This window comes from Schistocerca americana, chromosome 2 (assembly GCF_021461395.2).
Source record: "Schistocerca americana isolate TAMUIC-IGC-003095 chromosome 2, iqSchAmer2.1, whole genome shotgun sequence".
Classification (NCBI taxonomy): domain Eukaryota; kingdom Metazoa; phylum Arthropoda; class Insecta; order Orthoptera; family Acrididae; genus Schistocerca; species Schistocerca americana.
Window position 1 is genome coordinate 695178301 of NC_060120.1, and position 23207 is coordinate 695201507.

General features: G+C 51.4%; 1 protein-coding gene across 1 annotated transcript in view; it reads right to left on the reverse strand.

Moving 5' to 3' along the window:
- The window catches only part of LOC124594348 (sodium/hydrogen exchanger 9B2-like), a 207714-nt gene that overhangs the window by 28365 nt on the left and 156142 nt on the right, over positions 1-23207 (reverse strand). Inside the window, exons 9-10 of the mRNA XM_047132716.1 lie at positions 2370-2513; positions 468-569 (exon numbers count right to left, since the gene is read on the reverse strand). Coding sequence (XP_046988672.1) covers positions 468-569; positions 2370-2513 — 246 coding nt within the window. The remainder of the gene's footprint in view (positions 1-467; positions 570-2369; positions 2514-23207) is intronic.

A 23207-nucleotide genomic window follows, 5' to 3' on the forward strand; every position in this document is an offset into this window, starting at 1 on the left:
GTAAGGAAAAGAGAAGGACAAAGGAAGAATGAAGACATACAAGCAAGGAAGGCGAAGAATGCGGTACATTTACACGCGTCCGTCTCCGGACGTTGGCACAAACCATACTCCCAGAGGGGGAGAAAGGGAAGGAAAGAGCCAGAGGTGAGGGGTGGGGGGCCAAGATGGGGGATGGGGAAGAATGCGGAAAGGGAAGGTATGCAGCCCGGAAAGGAAGGAAGGCCACATTAGCTCAGGGTCCCGTGCTCGCTACGCACGTAGCCACAAAAGAGTTGTGGATCCCCTGAGGGGAAGTGCATTTGTTGACTTGTGTGTATAAAACAGTATATTGCCACATGAACATTTAACTGCACATTAATTTATGCATTACACATTCTGGTTTACGGTTATTTGCAGTGAGAACAGTATCTAACCATTAGTAAGAATCTTCGCTGTATTAATATGGTATTACGAAACTAAAAGCTCACCTGCACCGTCGCCTTGGCCATACATGCCAAAGCCACGAAAATCTTCTCTCTCAGGTTCAGTCTACTGCCAATCCCCACCACAACCGTGACCAACAGTCTTAACTGCAAGAAAATAAATAAGGTAAGAACAACATTTTATGTTAAAGCAAAACTGTGTTGACGGAGACTCTGGTGTAGTTTGCTAACATATCGTATTGTATTGTATTGGTTCAGTCGCTATCACAGTTTACGCTTCCAAAGTTCCTGTATGTCGAACCTTCTGTAAATATATATTGTACGTGTATCCTCACGTATAATTTACGGTTCTTCACTCGCTGAAGTTATGTGCGTATGAAGTATTTTGTAATGTATTATGATACATCTGTGGTGAAACTTCCTAAATTTAAGTAATGAACTCTCTGATCCGGCCTAGTGATCCAAGGGCTGCTTACAGACCTCAGTGTCTTTCTAAGGTCTCGTGGGACGTCAGTATAAAGCGTAATATAGTTAAGGCACCTATACACGGGCGGACGAGTCTGCCAACCCGTCTGCCGAGATCTGCCTCGACCAGTTCGCTTGTGTGTGGGCGGTTCATGATCGGGTCCATGGTTCGACCAGTAGACCTCTACGTAACTGCTCCGACTGCTACCTGCCAGCAACCACTCCATCACTGCAGGCAGGTAGGGTCCATAAGCAGTTGCCGGTGTCTACACACAGTCAGACAGGTCGCTGGAGCCCCTACAGCTGTCGCTGGGCGCCTTTAGCACACCACTCTCCCGGGCCCTTAACGTCTGCAGTCATAAAGCAGAGTTGCTTAAGTCTGTCAACTGAAGAGAGAGCAGCGATTGTGGTGAAGGAAGTGGCCTGTTCCGGAAGAACACTACAATTAATTTCCCATCATTAGTACGAAGCGACTTGCAGTGAGTTACATAAAAACTGTTCCTTTGCGTTTCTGTATTAGTTACTAATTTACGTATCCCTTGTAGCGTTGACGCATTCTGTGCAAAATAAACACTTAGTGGACGTGTCTGTACTCTACATTGCCATTGCACGCTGTGGGATGCTCCGTGTAACTTTGCGAAACAGCATTTATTTGCTCCTTGTGACCTAGTCGAGTAGAGAGAGAGTGAAGACTCTGAGGTCCACTCTTCAGTCACATTTCGCCTCATTTCTTCTTCAACTACTCCCTCAATTCATCTCAGTCTGAAACAATAGCCAACCAGCTACAGAGGCAGATGTTATAAAACTTAAGACTTGGAGATCCTATGATGCCAGTGACATTAAATTTTGTCACATTATTTATTTACATAGTTTACGCCCACATTGGTACACAAAATTCAGACAACATACAACAGAATCTACAATGAATAAGTTTAGATTTTAGCAGTCAATAGTATCTTTCTTTCCAAAACCACTTCACTGAGAGTGATCTGATGACTGTCTTCTGCAGATACTACATTCTACTTTCGATCTGATGTTTTGAATATCAGTCGTATGTATTTGTTCTCCAATGGCGAGAATGGAGTTTTCAAGAAAATAATGCAGATTGTTACGCTGTCTGAAGTGTCTTCAACTGGATGATAGGACAACTTCGAAATACTTCCTTCCTGATCCTATTTGCCCCGATATTAACACAACTGAAGTTCTATAAAGACCTTTTGATTGTCAAGTTCCTGTAATGAACTCAAGTCACATCTTTTTGCAGCTGTGGGAAGCACTAGTAACAGCACGGCTTCAGATACTTGTTAAAAATTACGAAATCGTAGTCGACTTACGAACACCTTGCGTAGAACCTGCGAACGGTGCCCACTCGACTGAGGGCTAATTATTTGCGTGTTGAAATGCTCTTAACTACAGAAATGTTTCTTAGTTAAAACTTCGAGTAACTATTGAAAACATATAAATTTGACGACTTTTACTTACCACTATTGCCGTGATGAGACAGGCTAGGGAAAAGGATACAACGTCTCCGTCCAGATCGCTGAAATTTATCTGAGTGCCTGTTATTCCAAACAGAATTGGCTCACAGATCATCCAAAATATTTCGAACGCTGTGGCTACTGGATTCTGAAAGTGAAAAATATAACATCTTAACAATAATGTTTTAAGTGTCGAAAATGTATACAGGGAGATTAAAAAATGTAACCATTAATTTTGACAGGCCGTAACTGCACAATAGCTGACGTGTACGGCAGAGACAGTTGCCGTCTCCAGTTCATCTGTCCGCTTGCAATGAACAAGATCACCAACTCCTTTTGCCCACAACACCCGAGCAATACGGAGGGACAACAGATTCCAGCTTACGAACGTAATGCAGAAGATGCTTGAGCTACAGCGGTGAGGATCTTTGATGAGCTTTCTCTGGATACCACCAAACAAAGATCACCAACAAACCGGGTACACGGATCTCCTCGCAAAAGACGCAACGTCCAAAGGCAGTTATATATCACCAATGTTAAACTACCCGGCAACATACCTCAACTTACAGTGAGCGTGTGTAACTCACGGACGTAACGTAGAAAGAACAGCAGCGTGGAAGCTATCAGCACTATGAAGTCAGTCTGCTCGCTTCCCTATCCTCCCCGTCGAAGAACACTGTGGTTTGCAGAGTGGACATGCGGTAGACTATGAAGAAAATGTTAAGAAGTGTTTAGAATGTCTCCAAATTCTTTGCGCGACTCAACATTAGGTGATTTAAATCCCATTCCTTTCATGTGAGTATTATCGCGTACAGCAAGCAACTCTATGCAAGAGACTAAACAAGCTGAAACAAGAAATTCCCCCAACTATCACCACTATCCTCGCATCAGAAAATACAACTTCCAAAATTATGACTAGCTTTTATAGCTTCTGTTCCATATCATTGACTGTCAGTCAATAATGTCATACTCAATCATCAACCACACTCTACACGCGTCAGAAAAAAAAAAATCTCTGGTGGCAAGGGGCTGACATTTTAAAATGCGTACTAACTATAGCGATATAAATTTGGAACAGATATGGCTTATTATCTGAGAAAGGGAATAATCTTGGGTATAAGACAACTCTAGAATTCCAGGTGCTGAAGTCAGATTTGTGGAAAGGAGTCGACAATCCAAAACGACCGATAGAAGTGTCGCATCCGTAGTTTTTGCGGTTGTAAGGATGTTGGGCCATAGTTAGGAAGACATATCGCCCTAGTGTGAGGCAGTCTGTGTGTAAAGTTGTTGCTGAGCAATGAAGGGTCCGCGCAGGATACGGTGGCCAGTGCGCACTGAAGTTTTCGTCCAAAGCGCTGGGCGATGACATTCGTTTGTGCGGAAGGGGAGGCCAGCATTGTTTACCAGCTTTCGGCCGGTTGGCAACGCGCTTCAATGGCAGAATCCAGGTGCACTTCCTGTAATCTTTCTCAAACGATATTACAGAAACAATTTAATTAAAAAATTCATTTGTGCCTTCCTTATAGTTTTATATGTCAGCTTCATGATGATGTGCCCATCATTTCGTCAAGGACTGTAGTTATTGTGATACTTGCATTTAAGTAAGACACTACCTGAAATTCGAAAAAAGTTTGCAGTGAAAACCGAGGGTCGCTATGACTTTGAGTTTGGTGCATATAACATATATTGCTCCATATGAAATTTAGCTAACATATTGAATTTTTCTTTCGACTTGAGTGGAGGTCTCTATCCGCCACCAATGTCGAGAAAACTGACCTGGTGTAGCACATACATGTGCGATCGAATGTACCAGCGAAAAAACCAGGATGAAATATCCACAACATTCCTTATGGTTCATAAATGACTTGTGATATCGAAATGAGATTTTGGCAAATGATATCACGCGAAGAGAAAATATTTTAGAATATTACTATGCAAAACCTTCTTATCCATCTTGTTATTCAACTAGAAATTTTTTCGATGAATGATTGCAATTTTAAGTACTATCGACAACTGCTGAAACGAGAAATGCTGTGGATTTTGGACAACATAAGTGAATACATTACATGTTTATATGCTTTTTCATAAGCTATTGACCATCCTTATCCTCAATTCCTCACTTAATGAACTCACTAAACCAATGTTCCACAGTTCTCTCGCAGTTATGTAAACACCACAGTGTTTTGGAGAAAGAAGCAAATTTTAACATGTCAAGAAAATAAATGTAGGTTTCACTCAAATTAGCCACTGATGACGCTTCTCTGGAACTACCAAATGGTTAACAAGCCAGGGGAAAATAAATCGCTGCGTTTGTTGCATTTTCAGCGGAATTCCTTTTAAATACTCACCGAAAGAGAGGCGACTGTAGATCTTTCTGAATGATTGCCATGCAAGTACGGGCCTGGAGGCGCTCCACTTAATATTTACAAACTTATATGAACGCAGGCTTCAGTTTAGAACGGCTTTCCTCCTCCAGTGCCTGCACACAGCCCCCACCACTAACACACTCCCCTTGTATGCTCTGTTGGTTGTGTATCTACTAGCCACGTTATTGATTGATTGATTGATTAATTGATTGAGAGGGTTTATGGGAAAATACGGCAAGCTCATCGGTCCCGTGAATCCAAAGTTACTCACAGAAGAAAGAAGGTCCCTCTAATAGTGGACGGATCCAGACAGGGGAGTCAAATTATAAAATAATGAAGTTAAAACACAAACAGTAAAAGGCATAAAAGGTGAGACCAAATCTAAAAGTTGGAAAAAAGGGCGGTCTCTTTCCTTGGGGGAGGGGTAATGGGGCCCCATATCGAGAAGACTGGAAGAAAGATCCCAACCACAACCACCCTGCTCTTGCCGCAGGAGTAAAGTAAATCTGATATCTGAAAATAGAAGTCACTTTCACGGAGGAAACTCAGGACCAGTTCAACCATCCGTTAATCGTCTGCTAATATTAAAATTGAGTAATCTGGAAGACTATACTTAGCATGAAGGGACAAAAGAAGAGGACATTCCACCAACATGTGGGATGCTGTCAGTCTGGCTCCACAGCTACATTGTTGGGGGTGCTTCGTTACGCAGGAGAAACAATGGGTGAGCGTGGTACGAAAATGTGCAGACGGCATAAGACAGTGGACTCCTTCCAAGAGGAGCGGAAGGAAGAGCGGAAAGAAGAGCGCCAGCCAAGCCAGGGTGGCCGAGCGGTTCTAGGCGCTACAGTCTGGAACCGCTCGATCGCTACGGTCGCAGGTTCGAATCCTGCCTCGGGCATGGATGTGTGTGATGTCCTTAGGTTAGTTAGGTTTAAGTAGTTCTCAGTTCTAGGGGACTGATGACCTCAGAAGTTAAGTCCCATAGTGCTCAGAGCCATTTGAATCATTTGAATTTTTGAAGAGCGCCAAACTGCAATATACATCTTGACTGCGTGGAGTTTATTACTGTGAGCTGTAGCACACCACATGTCATTCCACTTTTGGGCAAAGAAAGATCTGACGTAGATCCGTCTATCTGCAGCTGAAATCATGAAGCGTAGCAGGGATATGTACCTGCCTCTATAGCCAGACGGTCAGCCAGTTCATTCCCTGGGATGCCTGGACGACTGGGAACCCAGAGAAAGGCAACTGAGCAGGCGACACAGCCAAGGGCAGAGAGATCATGGATAGCAAAGACCAAAGGGTGACGAGAGTAGCATCGGTCGATAGCCTGCTGGCTGTTCATTGAGTCTGAACGAATTAACACACTTTGGAGGGCGGCCTGAGAAACAAAATGGAGGGCTCTGTGAATGGCTATAAGCTCTGCTGTGAACACCTACACCATTCCGGCAATAAATGGTGTTCTAAGCCAATAGGACTAGTGAAAGCGTTTCCCACCTTATCGATTGTCTTAGAATCTTCAGTGTAGAAGACAGTGGCCCCATGGAACTCTGCAAAGATGGCATGTAAAAGACGCCAGACCATAGGGGGCGACAGAGACCTTAGGACCTTTGAATAGATCAGTCCCAATCCACGGTCTAGGCATCATCCAAGGGAGAGTATGGGAGGGGATACATGGGGTGCATTCCAGTGAGTGGAGATGCAGATCCCAACGGGGGGAGGGAAGACGCATGCTAACTGACAATCCTATCTGTGGCCAGTTATCAGGAGGGAGACATCCCTTGGGGCCGGCACTCAGCAGATGGTACGGAATGGGAGCTGCACCAGATGCAATAATCGTCGATATACAATGCTATGGTAACCACAGGCCCAACATAAGTTACAAACCAATTGATGGCTATGAGGAAGATTGCGACACGTAACACAGAACCCTGAGGGATACTGTTCTCCTGAATAATAGGGACGCCGAGTGAAGTGCCAATTTGAACCCAGAAGAGCCGGTGAGACAAAAACTTGTGGATAAAAATCGGAAAAGAGCTACAGGAGCCCAAGTCATCGAGGGTAACTAAAATGTGGTGGCGCCAAGCTATGTTATATGCCTTATGCAGGTCAACAAAGACTGATACAAGGTGTCAGCAGTTAATAAAAGTCTGTCGGATTGCTGTTACTAATGATCAGTAAGAGAGCATCCTGCCCAGAAGCCACACCGATAAGTGACATAGGGCTCTGAGATTCGAGTACCCAACATAATCTGAAGCTAACCATTTCTTGAGCAGTTTACGATGTACGCTCATCAGGCTACTCGGGCAGTCGGCGAGAGACGTTGGGTTTTTACCGGGCTTAAGGACGGGAATAGCTATACTGTCTCGCCATTGTGGTGGGAAAGCACCCATGATCCAAATTCGGTCGAAGACTCTTAGGAGATGTTGCCTCTGGGGAACGTCCAAGCGTTTGATCATCTGGTTGTGGATGGAATCTACGCCTGGGGCCGTGTCTCATGAAGAGGTACGAGCCTGCAATAAATCCCATTCTGTAAAGGGTTCATTATAGGGCTCAGCGTGGTGCAGGTTGAAACAGAGGGGCGTCTGTTCTACTCTGCGTTTCTGTCAGAGAAAGGTAGCAGGATAGGAAGAGGACGCTAATGCTGTCGCAAAGTGCGTCGCAAAGTGTTCTGCAAGAACCAGTGGATCAATACACAGAGCACATTTGAGGTTAAGGCCCCCAGACAGCTGACTGTCGCTGGAGGCCCAGAAGGCTATGGATTTTGGACCAAACCTGCGATGAAGAGGCATACTTCCCCAGGGAGGAAAAACAGCGCTCCCAGCATTCCTTTTCACTCTGCTTAATAAGGTAACGAGCATTAGCATGGAGACGCTTAAAAGCAAGGAGGCTGGTCTGTGAAGGGTGTCGTTTAAATCACTGCAGCGCCCGTCGGCTGTCCTGGTCAGCGACTACTACATTCTTGGTCCGCCATGGTACCAGTCGACGACGAGGGGGACCTGTGGACAGTGGGACAACAGTTTTTTTGTTTTGGTTTTAGGGCGCAAAACTTCTATGGTCATCAGCGCGTGGTCCGTGACTTAGGAAACAGTAAAAAGCCGAAATTGAAAACCAGCAGCAATGGGAACGAAAGTCATAAAATTGGAGAAACTAAAAGCAGAAGGAAGGCTTAAAAATCCACTACAGAAAGGGGTTGGTTGTCCACAAAAAGAGCTTCAAATGACTGACGTCATTTCGCTGGCACTAATAAACTTGAGAACGCGGTCGGCTGAGCGCGTGTCATCTGCTAAAATCGACGATATATCAGGCGATAGCTGTAGACAGGAGCGTAACGGATTAAAATAAGGGCACTCAATTAAAAGGTGTCTTACCGTCCACAGCTGAGAGCAGTGGGGACAGAGTGGGGGAGGATCGCCGCTTAAAAGATGTCGATGGCTAAAAAGACAGTGCCCTATCAGGAGTCTAGTTAAAATTACCTCCTCCTGACGACGCGTTCGGGAGGAAGAGGTCCAAGCACAAGGAAGAGCTTTCATGTCCCGCAATTTATTATGGGTAAGTGTCGACCAATGCGTGTGCCATAAGTGAACAACAAGTCGACATAGGACGCTCCGTAGATCGGCGAAGGGAATCGATTGAATAGCTGGCCGAGGAAGAGAGACTGCAGCCTTGGCTGCAATATCGGCCGCCTCATTTCCACAGATACCAACGTGTCCCGGGAGCCAGAGGAACGCCACCGAGACGCCCCCCAGGTGGAGCAAGCGCAGACAGTCCTGAATCCGGTGGACCAGAGGGTGTACAGGATAAAGAGCTTGGAGACTGAGGAGAGAGCTGAGAGAATCTGAGCAGATAACGTACTGCATCCGCTGATGGCGGCGGATGTAGTGGACAGCCTGGAGAACAGCGTAAAGCTCCGCAGTATAAACCGAACACTGGTCGGGAAGCCGAAAGTGATTTGGGGTGTCACCAACAATATAGGCACTCCCTACACCTAACGATGTTTTCGAGCCGTCGGTGTAAATAAATGTGGCGTCCGTCATTTGTGCACATAGAGCAGCAAATGCCCGACAATAAACAAGTGAAGGGGTACCATCCTTGGGAAATCGACAAAGGTCACGGAGCAGGCAGATCCGGGGACGGAGCCAAGGCGGTGCTGTACCCGAAGTTGTCAAGAAGGTTTTAGGAAAGCGGAAGGAAAGAGAATGGAGCAGTTGACGGAAGCGGACTCCCGGTGGTAGTAGGGAGGAGGGGCGGCCTGCATACCCTACATCAAAGGAGGCGTCGAAAAAATGTCACGGGCTGGATTAGCAGGCATGGAAGACAGATGGCTAGCATAACGACTCAGAAGGACTGCTCGCCGATTGGACAGCGGAGGTTCAGCAGTCTCAGCATAAAGGCTTTCCACAGGGCTGGTGTAAAAAGCTCCAGACACTAAACGTAATTCTCGGTGGTGGATAGAGTCGAGACGCCGAAGAATAGACGGCCGAGCAGAGGAGTAGACTATGCTTCCATAGTCCAATTTCGAGCCCACTAAGGCGCGATAGAGGCGGAGAAGGACCACTCGGTCCGCTCCCCAGGAGGTACCATTCAGGACACGGAGGGTGTTAAGGGATCGCAGACAGCGAGCCGAAAGATAGGAAACGTGGGAGGACCAGCACAGTTTTCTGTCAAACATAAGACCCAAGAATTCAGCGACGTTTGAAAACGGAAGGTTGACAGGACCTAGATGTAAGGAGGGCGGAAGAAACTCCTTACGCCGCCAAAAATTAACACAAACGGTCTTACTGGGAGAAAAACGGAAGCCGGTTGCGATGATCCAAGAGTGGAGGCGATCGAGACATCCTTGAAGACGTCGTTCAAGAAGGCTGGTCCGTTGAGAGCTGTAGTAGATCGCAAAACCGTCCACAAAGAGGGAGTCCCGAGACATCAGGAAGGAGACAATCCATAATTGGATTGATGGCAATGGCAAACGGTACAACACTCAGCATGGAGCCCTGGGGTACCCCGTTTTCTTGGGAGAAAGTACGGGAGAGAGCAGTGTGACCCGCACCCTAAATGTGCGCTCTGCCATAAATTCGCGAAGAAAAAGGGGCAGCCGACCTCGAAAGCCCCAAGAGAACAGTGTGCGGAGGATGCCTGTCCTCCAACAGGAATCGTATGCTCTCTCCAGATCAAAAAATATTGCTACTGTTTGGCGTTTCCGGAGAAAATTGTTCATGATATAAGTGGAGAGAGCAACAAGATGGTCAACTGCAGAACGATGCTTTCGGAATCCGCATTGGGCAGGTGTTAAAAGACTGCGGGATTCCAGCCACCACGCTAAACGGTAATTCACCATACACTCCAAAACCTTACAGACACTACTCTTGAGAGAAATGGGGCGATAGCTAGAGGGGAGATGTTTGTCCTTTCCAGGTTTCGGAACAGGAACGACGATAGCTTCCCGCCATCGTCTGGGAAAAGTACTGCGCGCCTGAGAACCGTCGAAGCCGACTCCAAACTTCCGAGGAGTGTAGGTGTTAAATGAGCTAATAAAGAATTTCCAGCTTGCCTTCTTGCTATCGCGGATGACACGACGGCAACGCGCTCGGAACTGCTTATAGCGGATACAGTTGGCCAAAGTAGGATGGTGGCGGAAAACGCGGAGAGCACTTCGCCGCTCACGTATTGCATCACGGCATGCCTCGTTCCACCAAGGAACTGGTGAGCGCCGGGGCAATTCGGAGGTGCGTGGTATTGAACGTTCCGCAGGTGTAAGAATAACGTCGGTAACATGTGTGACCTCATCGTCGACGCTGGGAAAGTGACGGTCATCGAATGTCGCTAGAGACGAAAAAAGTGTCCAATCGGCTTGGGCAAACTTCCAGCGTCGCGGGCGCATATATGGCAGTTGAGGTTGCAGTCTAAGGACACATGGAAAGTGGTCACTCGAGTGTGTATCATCAAGGGCGAACCATTCGAAGCGCCGAGGTAGCGGAACACTACCGACCGCAAGGTCCAAATGAGATAAATTTGTCGTGGAGGCAGACAAAAATGTAGGGACCCCAGTGTTGAGGCAAACTAGATCTGCTTGGTGGAAGACGTCTAGCAATAGTGAGCCACGTGGACAAGGATGTGGAGATCCCCAAAGCGGGTGGAGGGCATTGAAGTCCCCAACCAGCAAATATGGGGGTGGAAGCTGACCAAGAAGATGAAGGAGATCAGCTCGTGCCATTGGTGTGGACGATGGAATGTATACAGTACAAAGAGAGAACGTGTATCCGGAAAGGGAAAGACGGACGGCGACAGCTTGGAAGGAAGTGTTTAAATGGATTGGGTGAAAGTGGAGAGTATCATGGAGAAGAATCATGAGTACTCCATGGGCTGGAGTGCCTTCAACAGAGGGGAGATCATATCGGACGGACTGAAAATGAGGGGACGCAGCTTTGTTTCCTGAAGACAGAAGATGACCGGCGAGTGGGATCATATGAGGACCGACAATTCATCCCGATTGGCTCGAATGCCGCGGATATTCCAGTGGATAATGGGCATAGGGTGAACAGAAAATGGAGCAATGTGATCAAGGTCATTGTCAACGACTGCTCAGAGCTCTCGACCGACAGCATGGAATGGCATTCAGCCGAAGGCAGAAGATCCTGATCCATAGGCTGTTCTGGAGCAGCTCCTGCCACCAGCGATCGGCCAGTTCATTGGCCGCCAGCAGTGCGCCTCGGCGACATAGAAGACGGCCGAGGGCGATTTCCGCCAGGTGGTGCTGTAGATGGGACACGCCTAGGCGGAGTAGGAGATGAACTGGGTTTCTGTATAGCCTTCTAGGAAGTATGATGTTTAGATGAAGGAGGAACCGATGCGTGTGAAGTTGGGGTACGTAAAAAATCTTCACGAGTATGCTCTTTTTTCGAAGTCTTGGTGTCTGACTTTTGGGCTCGAGATTTAGCAGAACTCGATGAAGGGTGAGCCAGAGAGTGGGCAGTCGAAAGTGGCAATGTTGAACGGAGGATCTTTGCGCTGGCCGATCTGACGACCGTGGCACTAAAGGTGAGGTCCCAAGTCTGCGTGGCCGCCTCCTTTGTTGGCCGAGGAGAAGCAAGGACAGTGCTGTATTTTCCTTTCTGAGGCACGGTGGGCTGTCGACTGGCGAATAATTTTCGAGCAGCAAAGGTCGACACCTTTTCCTTTACTCTAATTTCCTGGATGAGCTTTTCGTCCTTAAAAACGGGACAATCTCGAGAGGAAGCAGCGTGGTCACCCATACAGTTGATGCAGCGAGGGGATGGAGGTGGACAAGCACCCTCATGGGCATCCTTGCCACACGTTACACATTTGGCCGGATTGGAACAGGACTGGCTGGTGTGATTGAACCGCTGACACCGATAGCAACGCGTAGGGTTTGGGACATAAGGGCGAACAGAAATTATCTCATAGCCTGCTTTGATTTTCGATGGGAGTTGAACTTTGTCAAATGTCAAGAAGACAGTGCGGGTTGGAATGATGTTCGTGTCAACCCCTTTCATAACCCTATGAACAGCTGTTACGCCCTGGTCAGACAGGTAGTGCTGAATTTCTTCGTCAGACAATCCATCGAGGAAGCGTGTATAAACGACTCCATGCGAGGAATTTAAAGTACGGTGCGGTTCCACCCGGACAGGGAAGAATGTAGTAGTGAGGTACGCAGCAATTTTTGTGCCTGGAGGGCACTGACTGTTTCTAACAACAGGGTGCCATTCCGTAATCTGGAACATGACATTACAGGACCTGCAATTGCGTTGACACCTTTCTGAATAATGAAAGGGTTGACCGTGGAGAAGTCGTGACCTTCGTCAGACCGAGAAACAACAAGGAACTGTGGAACGATGGAAGAACTGTCTGTGGCTGAGACTCAGTGAACTTACGCTTGTGAGCAGACATAGTGGAAGGTGAGGAAACCATTGCGGAAGAATCCCCCATGATTACCGGGGTCTCCGATGGCGCGCTCCTCCCTTGTGGGGGCCTCTCTGAGGGCACTCCCGCCTTAGGTGATTGTTCACACCTCAGGTCACACCTCCCGACAAACGGATGGAGGGACCAATCGGCACTTTTGGAAGGTATCAGCTCGGGTAATCACCCCTCCCTGGGCCTGGCTGTTACCAGGGGGTACGTACGGGTCCTACTTGTCTACCCGGGGGCGGGGAATTACGCGTTACCCCGTCACTGGCTACGCATGGAAGTGCGTGGGTAGGCCTTCAGACACGCACAGGGAGGAAAAAGGAGAAAGGGAAAGGAAAGGAGAGGGGTCTCAAACGCCGCAGTGGAGAAAAGGGCAAAGAGAAGAGAGAAGGAAAAGAGAAGGACAGAGGAAGGACGAAGACTTGCAAGTGTAGAAAGCAAGGAATTTGTAACAGTTTCGAGCGTCTGTCTTCAGACGTAGGCACAAACCATACTCCCAGAGGGGGAGAAAGGGAAGGAAAGAGCCAGAGGTGTGGGTGGGAGGGGGGGGCGAAGAGGGGGACGGGGAATGATGCGGAAAGGGAGGGTATGCAACTCAGAAAGGAAGGAGGGCCACATTAGCTCGGTGTCCCGTGCTCGCTACGCACGTATCCACAAAAGAGTTGTGGACCCCGGGGGGGGGGGGGGGGGGGCGTGGAACCTATGGTGGATGCTATAGATTTAGTTTATTGTACAGGTATATGACATTTATAGAATCAAAATCCATCATAAGTAAGGATATAACATTGACAATAGAATTAGAAACGAAACAGAAATTTGTATATATACTCGCTACATAACAAAGCACGATATCTCACAATTAACGCATTACTAAAACACACTTACATAAAATTTGCATATCAGACGACAACACAATTTTCGACCACTACTACGCTCCTGACGAAGCAAGCCAACTGTATATTCAAATCCAGGCATATATAAAATTCAGTGTAATGTATGTGTTAATTTCCATATAGGTCAAACTGGTCGGAATTTCAATATTCGATACAGAGACCACATCAGAGAGCGACTGCATCAACTTCATTCCACCAATTTAAAACACAACGACATATAGCGGAAGATATAGAATGGCCTGTCAAGGTTTTACACACTGTACAAGAAAGGTCACTAATGAATATTCTTTAAGAAATCGAAATATATTGTCACACACAAAATTACCCTCAAGAAATTCTAAATCAACAGATCGTTTTGAAACACAAATACTACACAGATAATTTTATCGGAATTATTCATCCAAACACGCTAAACGAAGGTGGAAAACCACTTAAAACTGTAGACAGCCTACCTGCAGCGTAAAGAGTCAGCCGCACGAATTCGATTCCTACCTTCTAGCAAGCGCGCTAAACTATACGAGCAGGTCGACGAAATGTGTGTCACTAACAAAGTTGTTGTGAAGTCTGAAACTAGATTGCGTTGCGAAAAGGCGGCGAGAAGACGAGGAGGAGGAGGAGGAGGAGGAGGAGGAGGAGGAGGAGGAGGAGGAGGACAAGACGAGGAGGAGGAGGAGGAGGGGGACAAGACGAGGAGGAGGAGGACGAGGAGGAGGAGGACGAGGAGGAGGAGGACAAGGCGGAGGAGGTGGAGGAGGAGGTGGAGGAGGAGGAGGAGGACAAGACGAGGAGGAGGAGGAGGAGGAGGAGGAGGACAAGACGAGGAGGAGGAGGAGGAGGAGGACAAGACGAGGAGGACAAGACGAGGAGGAGGAGGAGGAGGAGGAGGAGGTGGAGGAGGAGGAGGAGGAGGAGGACAAGGCGAGGAGGTGGAGGAGGAGGAGGAGGACAAGGCGAGGAGGTGGAGGAGGAGGAGGAGGACAAGACGAGGAGGAGGAGGAGGAGGAGGACAAGACGAGGAGGAGGAGGAGGAGGAGGAGGAGGAGGAGGAGGAGGAGGAGGAGGAGGAGGGGGGGGAGGAGGGGGACAAGACGAGGAGGAGGAGGAGGACAAGACGAGGAGGAGGAGGAGGACAAGACGAGGAGGAGGAGGAGGACAAGACGAGGAGGAGGAGGAGGACAAGACGAGGAGGAGGAGGAGGACAAGACGAGGAGGAGGAGGAGGACAAGACGAGGAGGAGGAGGAGGACAAGACGAGGAGGAGGAGGAGGACAAGACGAGGAGGAGGAGGAGGACAAGACGAGGAGGAGGAGGAGGACAAGACGAGGAGGCGGAGGAGGAGGAGGAGGAGGAGGAGGAGGAGGACAAGAGGAGGAGGAGGAGGAGGACAAGGCGAGGAGGAGGAGGAGGAGGAGGAGGAGGACAAGGCGAGGAGGAGGAGGAGGAGGAGGAGGAGGAGGAGGACAAGGCGAGGAGGAGGAGGAGGACAAGACGAGGAGGAGGAGGAGGAGGAGGAGGAGGAGGAGGAGGAGGACAAGGCGAGGAGGAGGAGGAGGACAAGGCGAGGAGGAGGAGGAGGAGGAGGAGGACAAGGCGAGGAGGAGGAGGAGGACAAGACGAGGAGGAGGAGGAGGACAAGACGAGGAGGAGGAGGACAAGACGAGGAGGAGGAGGAGAACAAGGCGAGGAGGAGGTGGAGGAGGAGGAGAACAAGGCGAGGAGGAGGAGGTGGAGGAGTAGGAGGACAAGGCGAGGAGGAGGAGGTGGAGGAGTAGGAGGACAAGGCGAGGAGGAGGAGGAGGAGGAGGAGGAGGACAAGGCGAGGAGGAGGAGGAGGAGGAGGAGGAGGAGGACAAGGCGAGGAGGAGGAGGAGGAGGAGGAGGAGGAGGAGGAGGAGGAGGACAAGGCGAGGAGGAGGAGGAGGAGGAGGAGGAGGACAAGGCGAGGAGGAGGAGGAGGAGGAGGAGGAGGACAAGGCGAGGAGGAGGAGGAGGAGGAGGAGGAGGAGGACAAGGCGAGGAGGAGGAGGAGGAGGAGGACAAGGCGAGGAGGAGGAGGAGGAGGAGGAGGAGGACAAGGCGAGGAGGAGGAGGAGGAGGAGGAGGAGGACAAGGCGAGGAGGAGGAGGAGGAGGAGGAGGAGGAGGAGGACAAGGCGAGGAGGAGGAGGACAAGGCGAGGAGGAGGAGGAGGAGGAGGACAAGGCGAGGAGGAGGAGGAGGAGGAGGACAAGGCGAGGAGGAGGAGGAGGAGGAGGACAAGGCGAGGAGGAGGAGGAGGAGGAGGACAAGGCGAGGAGGAGGAGGAGGAGGAGGACAAGGCGAGGAGGAGGAGGAGGAGGAGGACAAGGCGAGGAGGACAAGGCGAGGAGGACAAGGCGAGGAGGAGGAGGAGGAGGAGGAGGAGGAGGACAAGGCGAGGAGGAGGAGGAGGAGGAGGAGGAGGACAAGGCGAGGAGGAGGAGGAGGAGGAGGAGGAGGAGGACAAGGCGAGGAGGAGGAGGAGGAGGAGGAGGACAAGGCGAGGAGGAGGACAAGGCGAGGAGGAGGAGGAGGAGGAGGAGGAGGAGGAGGAGGAGGACAAGGCGAGGAGGAGGAGGAGGAGGAGGACAAGGCGAGGAGGAGGAGGAGGAGGAGGACAAGGCGAGGAGGAGGAGGAGGAGGAGGACAAGGCGAGGAGGAGGAGGAGGAGGAGGACAAGGCGAGGAGGAGGAGGAGGAGGAGGACAAGGCGAGGAGGAGGAGGAGGAGGAGGACAAGGCGAGGAGGAGGAGGAGGAGGAGGACAAGGCGAGGAGGAGGAGGAGGAGGAGGACAAGGCGAGGAGGAGGAGGAGGAGGAGGACAAGGCGAGGAGGAGGAGGAGGAGGAGGACAAGGCGAGGAGGAGGAGGAGGACAAGGCGAGGAGGAGGAGGAGGACAAGGCGAGGAGGAGGAGGAGGACAAGGCGAGGAGGAGGAGGAGGACAAGGCGAGGAGGAGGAGGAGGACAAGGCGAGGAGGAGGAGGAGGACAAGGCGAGGAGGAGGAGGAGGACAAGGCGAGGAGGAGGAGGAGGACAAGGCGAGGAGGAGGAGGAGGACAAGGCGAGGAGGAGGAGGAGGACAAGGCGAGGAGGAGGAGGAGGACAAGGCGAGGAGGAGGAGGAGGACAAGGCGAGGAGGAGGAGGAGGACAAGGCGAGGAGGAGGAGGAGGACAAGGCGAGGAGGAGGAGGAGGACAAGGCGAGGAGGAGGAGGAGGACAAGGCGAGGAGGAGGAGGAGGACAAGGCGAGGAGGAGGAGGAGGACAAGGCGAGGAGGAGGAGGAGGACAAGGCGAGGAGGAGGAGGAGGACAAGGCGAGGAGGAGGAGGAGGACAAGGCGAGGAGGAGGAGGAGGACAAGGCGAGGAGGAGGAGGAGGACAAGGCGAGGAGGAGGAGGAGGACAAGGCGAGGAGGAGGAGGAGGACAAGGCGAGGAGGAGGAGGAGGACAAGGCGAGGAGGAGGAGGAGGAGGACAAGGCGAGGAGGAGGAGGACAAGGCGAGGAGGAGGAGGACAAGGCGAGGAGGAGGAGGACAAGGCGAGGAGGAGGAGGACAAGGCGAGGAGGAGGAGGACAAGGCGAGGAGGAGGTTTAAGGGCGCTCAACTACTGAGGTCATTAGCGCCCAGTCACAATTGTGAGTGCACATAGAATCTAGTAAAACTCAAGGGGGGGGGGACCCCAGAAAGCTCTTACAAAGATGCAGATAAAATAAGTGAAAGGGTTAGATGTCTTTGGACAAGCCAGTCAAAGCAATAAAACGAAGAACACGACCAGCAGCTCTAGCGTCATCAGCTAAAATATCCTGTAAAGTAGATGGCAGAGACAGGACAACACGAGATTGACTAAAATGCGGACACGACAAGAAAACATGGCGCACTGTTAATGCATGACCACAAGGGCACTGTGGGGCTGGGTCACCGGAGAGCAGGTAGCGGTGGCTAAACCGGCAATGCCCAATCCGCAACCTGGTCAGAAGGACCTCTTCTCGCCGAGATGGTCGGGAGGAGGTTGTCCAAGCAGTTGGGGGCGGTTTTACTACCCGGAGCTTGTTTCCTTGGAGGGGTGACCAAGCATCCCATCACAACGACACAAGCCTCTTACAAACAACCCCACGAACGTCAGATGACAGGACACAACGGGAGGCTGGCCAAGGCAGGAGGACTGCAGCCTTGGCTGCAGCATCTGCAGCCTCATTCCCAGGCACTCCTACATGTCTGGGAACCCACAGAAAGCTGACAGGAGAACCATTATCAGCGAAAGAATGGAGGGACTGCTGGATCTGTTGCACCAAGGGATGGACCGGATAGGGAGCTCCAAGGCTCTGAAGAGCACTGAGGGAATCAGAGCAGAGTACATACGAAGAATGGCGGTGGCGGCAGGCATACTGAACGGCCTGATGGAGAGCAAAAAGCATGGCCGTAAAGCTGGAACATTGGTCGAGGAGCCGGTATTTAAAGGTGGCGGCCCCGACGACAAAGGCACATCCGACACCATCGTCAGTTTTGGAGCCATCGGTGTAAATAAAGGTGTGACCGGGAAGTCGAGCACGAAGTTCGACAAACCGTGAGCAATACACTGCAGCCGGAGTACCCTCCTTCGGGAGTGAGCTGAGGCCGAGATAAATATGAACCGGAGCCTGGAGCCAAGGTGGTGTCCGGCTCTCACCCTCTCTGAAGGTGGTAGTGAGGGCAAAATCCAATTGTCGAAGCAGGCGACGGAAGCGGACTCCAGGGGGCAGCAGGGCAGACACACACAACCCGTACTGACGGTCGAGAGAATCTGCGAGGAAGGACTGATAAGAGGGGTGGTCGGGCATTGACAACAGCCGGAAGGCATACCGACACAGCAGTACGTCGCGCCGGTAGGTCAATTTTGAATTCGGCAGCTTCAGCATAAAGACTCTCGACAGGACTAGTGTAGAAGGCTCTGGTCGCAAGACGTAACCCCCAATAGTGGATGGAGTTGAGACGGCGTAAGAGGGATTGGCGAGCAGACGAGTAGACGAAGCTCCCATAATCCAGCTTCGATCGGACTATGGACCGATACAAGCGAAGCAGGACAGTGCGATCCGCCCCCCAAGATGAACCACTAAGAACTCTGAGGATATTAAGGGAACATGTACAACGGGCCGCCAAATAAAAGACATGCGGAGACCAACAAAGTTTCCTGTCCAATGTGAGCCCTCGAAACTTAGTTGTTTCCACGAATGGGAGAACAACGGGACCGAGATGTACGGATGGCGGAAGGAACGCTTTATATCGCCAAAAGTTGATACAAACCGTCTGCTCTTCAGAGAACCGGAAGCCATTTGCCATGCTCCATGAGTATAGGCTGTCTAGACAACGCTGAAGGCAGCGCTCCAGGAGACATGTTCTCTGGGCACTGCAGTAGATCGCGAACACATCGACAGAGAGAGCCTGAGACATTAGGTGGAATGCAATCCATAATTGGATTGATCGTGATAGCAAAAAGGGCTACGCTCAAGACGGAGCCCTGGGGCACTCCGTTCTCCTGGAGGAAGACGTCGGACAATACGGAACCCACATGTACCCTAAACTTTCAATCCGTTAAAAAGGAATCAATAAAAAGGGGCAGGCGACCGTGTAGGCCCCACCTGTGCATAGTGCGGAGGATACCTCCTCTCCAACAGGTATCATAAGCCTTCTCCAAATCGAAGAACACGGCTACCATTTGGCGCCTTCGCAAAAAGTTGTTCATGATGTATGTCGACAAGGTCACAAGGCGGTCAACAGCGGAGCGGCGGCGACGAAAGCCGCATTGGACATTGGTAAGTAGCCGTCGAGATTCAAGAATCCAGACTAACCGAGCATTAACCATGCACTCCATCACCTTACAGACACAGCTTTAAGAGAAATGGGGCGGTAACTAGAAGGAAGGTGTCTATCCTTCCCGGGTTTGGGTATAGGAACAACGACGGCGTCACGCCAACGCATGGGGAGCTGACCTTCGGTCCAGACGCGATTGTAGGTACGAAGAAGGAAGCTTTTGCCCGCCGGAGAAAGGTGTGCCAGCATCTGAACGTGAATAGCATCTGGCCCCGGAGCAGAGGACCGGGACAGTGCAAGCGCACGTTCGAGTTCCCATATAGTAAAGGGGGCATTATAAGTTTCCAGATTCAGCGAGTGGAAGGAAGGTCGCCGAGCCTCTTTTGCCTCTTTCTTGGGAAGGAAGGCAGGGTGGTAATGGGCGGAGCTTGAAACCTCCGCGAAAAACCGCCCGAAGGCGTTGGAGACAGCCACAGGATCAACAAGGACCTCATTACCTGAGGTCAGGCCAGGTACCGAGGAGTGGGCCTTAATGCCCGACAGCCGGCGCAGGCCACCCCAAACGACAGAAGAGGGAGTAGAACTGTTAAAGGAGCTCGTGAAAGAGGCCCAACAAGCTTTTTTTCTGTCTTTGATGACTCTACGGCATTGCGCTCGGAGTCGTTTGTATCCAATACAATTCGCCAACGTAGGATGGCGGCGAAAGGTGCGTAAAGCACGTCGTCGAGCACAGATAGCGTCTCTACAAGCCTCATTCCACCAGGGGACGGAAACGCGACGTGAAGAGGTAGTATGAGGAATGGAACGTTCGGCAGCATTGACGATAACAGCCGTGAGGTATTCGACCTGACTGTCACAACTGAGAAAATCGTGGTCCGGAAAGGTCGCCAGGGAGGAGTAAAGTCCCCAGTCAGCTTTCGGTATGTTCCAGCTCGAAGGACGTGGGGATGCGGTGTGGTGCAGGAGACGAATGACACAGGGGAAGTGGTAGCTTGAATAGGTGTCAGAAAGGACATACCACTTGAACCGACGGGCAAGAGTGGTAGAACAGATCGAGAGGTCCAAGTGGGAGTAGGTACGAGTAGAGTCAGAGGGGAAAGTCGGGGCGCCAGTATTGAGGCAGACAAGATTGAGATGGTTGAAGACATCCGCCAAGAGTGAGCCTCTTTGACAGGATGCAGGAGAGCCCCAAAGGGGATGATGGGCATTGAAGTCGCCAAACAATAAAAACGGCAGGGGAAGCTGAACAATCAGGTGCATCATGTCAGCCCGACTAACTGCAGATGACGATGGAGTGTAGATGGTACAAACTGAAAAAGTAAAAGCAGAAAGAGTAATACGGACAGCTATAGCTTGGAGTGGGGTGGTCAGTGGGATGGGACAGTAATAGACATCGTCCCGAACGAGCAACATGACCCCACCATAAGCTGCGATACTGTCCACAGGGGTGAGGTCATACCGCTCCGAGGTATAGTGGGTAAAGGCAATACGGTCAGTCGGGCGCAACTTGGTTTCCTGGAGACCAAGGACGAGCGGACAGTGCAGGCGGAGGAGCAGTTGTAATTCCTCCCGATTAAACCGAATACCTCTTATGTTCCAATGTAACAAGGCCATCGCTAGTCAAAAAAGAGGGGGAACTAGACGGGGGAAGAGCTGGTCACCTCGACAGCCGCGGAGGCCAGGTTTCGAGGGAACAACGCTACAACCGGCGGGAGGCGGATCCTGTTCCATCGAGTCGTCGCCAGCTGCGGCCGCTGTCCTAGGTTGTGTAGGAGGGGCACCATCATTTGCCGACGAGAGGCCAGCTGAGCGCCTGGCAGCAGAGCGTCCCGGCGAAACTGAGGACGGCTGGGAGCAGCGACTCACGGATGGGGCGTCAGACGAAACGCGCGGGGGTGGAGAGGGGGATAGAGGCTTCATCTTAGAGGCCTTCTTGAAAGTCCAAGGAGGCACAGGGATGGTGGGCTGGACCCGAAGAAGGTCCTCACGCGCGGGGTCCATTTTGGAACGCCGGACCTCGGAAGCTGGGGTCCAGAATGTATCCCCGATGGACGCCTGAGAAGAGGATCGCTTCTCAGGCGGCGGGGGGGGGGGGAGGAGGAGGAGGAGGAAGGGTGGCCCCTGGGGCAGAGGGGGCGGGGGCCACGGGGGAGGAGGATTTGGAAGGGAGGGATTTGGGAGGCGGAGGCATAGACCCCATATGGGGGGGGGGAGGAGGTGGAGGGGGGACAGGATAGGGGTGAGGATATCGTGGAAGGAGTGGACACGACTGAGGCAAACGAAGTGGTCAACGTCACGGGATGGAGGCGGTCATACTTCTTCCTGGCCTCAGAATAAGAGAGACGATCCAAACTTTTGAGTTCTTGAATCTTCTTCTCCTTCTGATATGCGGGGCAGTCTAAGGATCTAGGCGAGTGGATGCCAGGACAATTAACGCACCGAGGTGGTAGGGTGCATGTATGTTCCTCACGAAGAGGACGTCCACAATCGCCACAAAGGGGCTCAGCCTCACACCGTAACGACATGTGCCCAAAGCGCAAACACCGAAAACAGCGCATAGGAGGCGGGACGTAAGGTCGCACGTCGCACCGGTAGTACATCACCTTTACCTTCTCCAGGAGAACGTCCCCCTCGAAGGCGAGGATGAAGGCCCCGGTGTAGATGCAACGGTCTTTGGGGCCGCGCTGGACTCGCCAGACGAAATGCACGCCTCGGCGCTCCAGGTTGCCCCTAAGCTCCTCATCAGATTGCAGCAGGAGGTCCCGATGAAAAATAGCCCCCTGCGTCCTATTCAGTGCCAGATGTGGGACAATGGACACTGTGATGTCCCCTAGTCGGTCACTTTGTGGCGGAGGTGGTCTTTATAAGAACGGATCCCGAACGCATTTTGCTGAGAGCCTCGATCTCCCCGAAGATGTCCTCGATGTGCTGAACAAAGAACATGGGCTTGGAGGTGGCGAACGTCCCCCCATTGGTCCGAGAACAGACCAAATAGCGGGGGAAGTGGTCCGTCCCAAGCCGGCGGGCCTGTCCTTCCTCCCAGGGAGTGGCCAAGGGGGAAAGGGCAGGAGAACCAGAACCAGAGGCAGTACTTTTCTTTTTGAATGACTCGGCCGCGGAGCGACATGATACATGTTGACGTTTCATCTGCGAAATGTCCACCCCGATACCACCCACTCCGACCAGGGGGTCTCCCCACGGGCGCCACCCAGCCTCAGCAAGCGCCACCTGGCAGGATGATCGTTGCCGGGAGTCATGATGCCCCAAGGAGATGGGCATCTACTCCTTGGCCGACGTGGGGAGGGTGCAGCTCAGGTATCGGCAGTACGATCCCTGTGTTGTCAGGGGGCTACAACCTATAGGGTACATGACGACCCCACCACAACGGGCTGGCTACCGTGCTGGATTTCGGGTGCCATGGAAAGTCCATCATGATCGTAGGTGCAGATGGGGGCGCACTATGGGCGTAACTTTTACAACCCATCAGGCGTTTAGCCCCAATTTGATGAATAGTGGGTATGGTTACAACGCCATTACAATGCTGAGTGCCAAGGTCTTAGTGCACTGAGGACCAGTGATACACCACGTAAGGTGTCCTTCCCCAAAAGGCTCATACTTCTGTAGAATTTTGAAAAATGGAGGTTAAACCTCAAGGGGGACCATTACATGGAAGGCCGAAACGGTTGAAACTCCTTTTAGTCGCCTCTTACGACAGGCAGGAATACATCGGGCCTATTCTTACCCCGGACCCGCAGGGGGACGAGGAGGAGGAGGAGGAGAAGACGATGAGGAGGAGGAGAAGACGAGGAGGAGGAGGAGGAGGAGGAGAAGACGAGGAGGAGGAGGAGGAGGA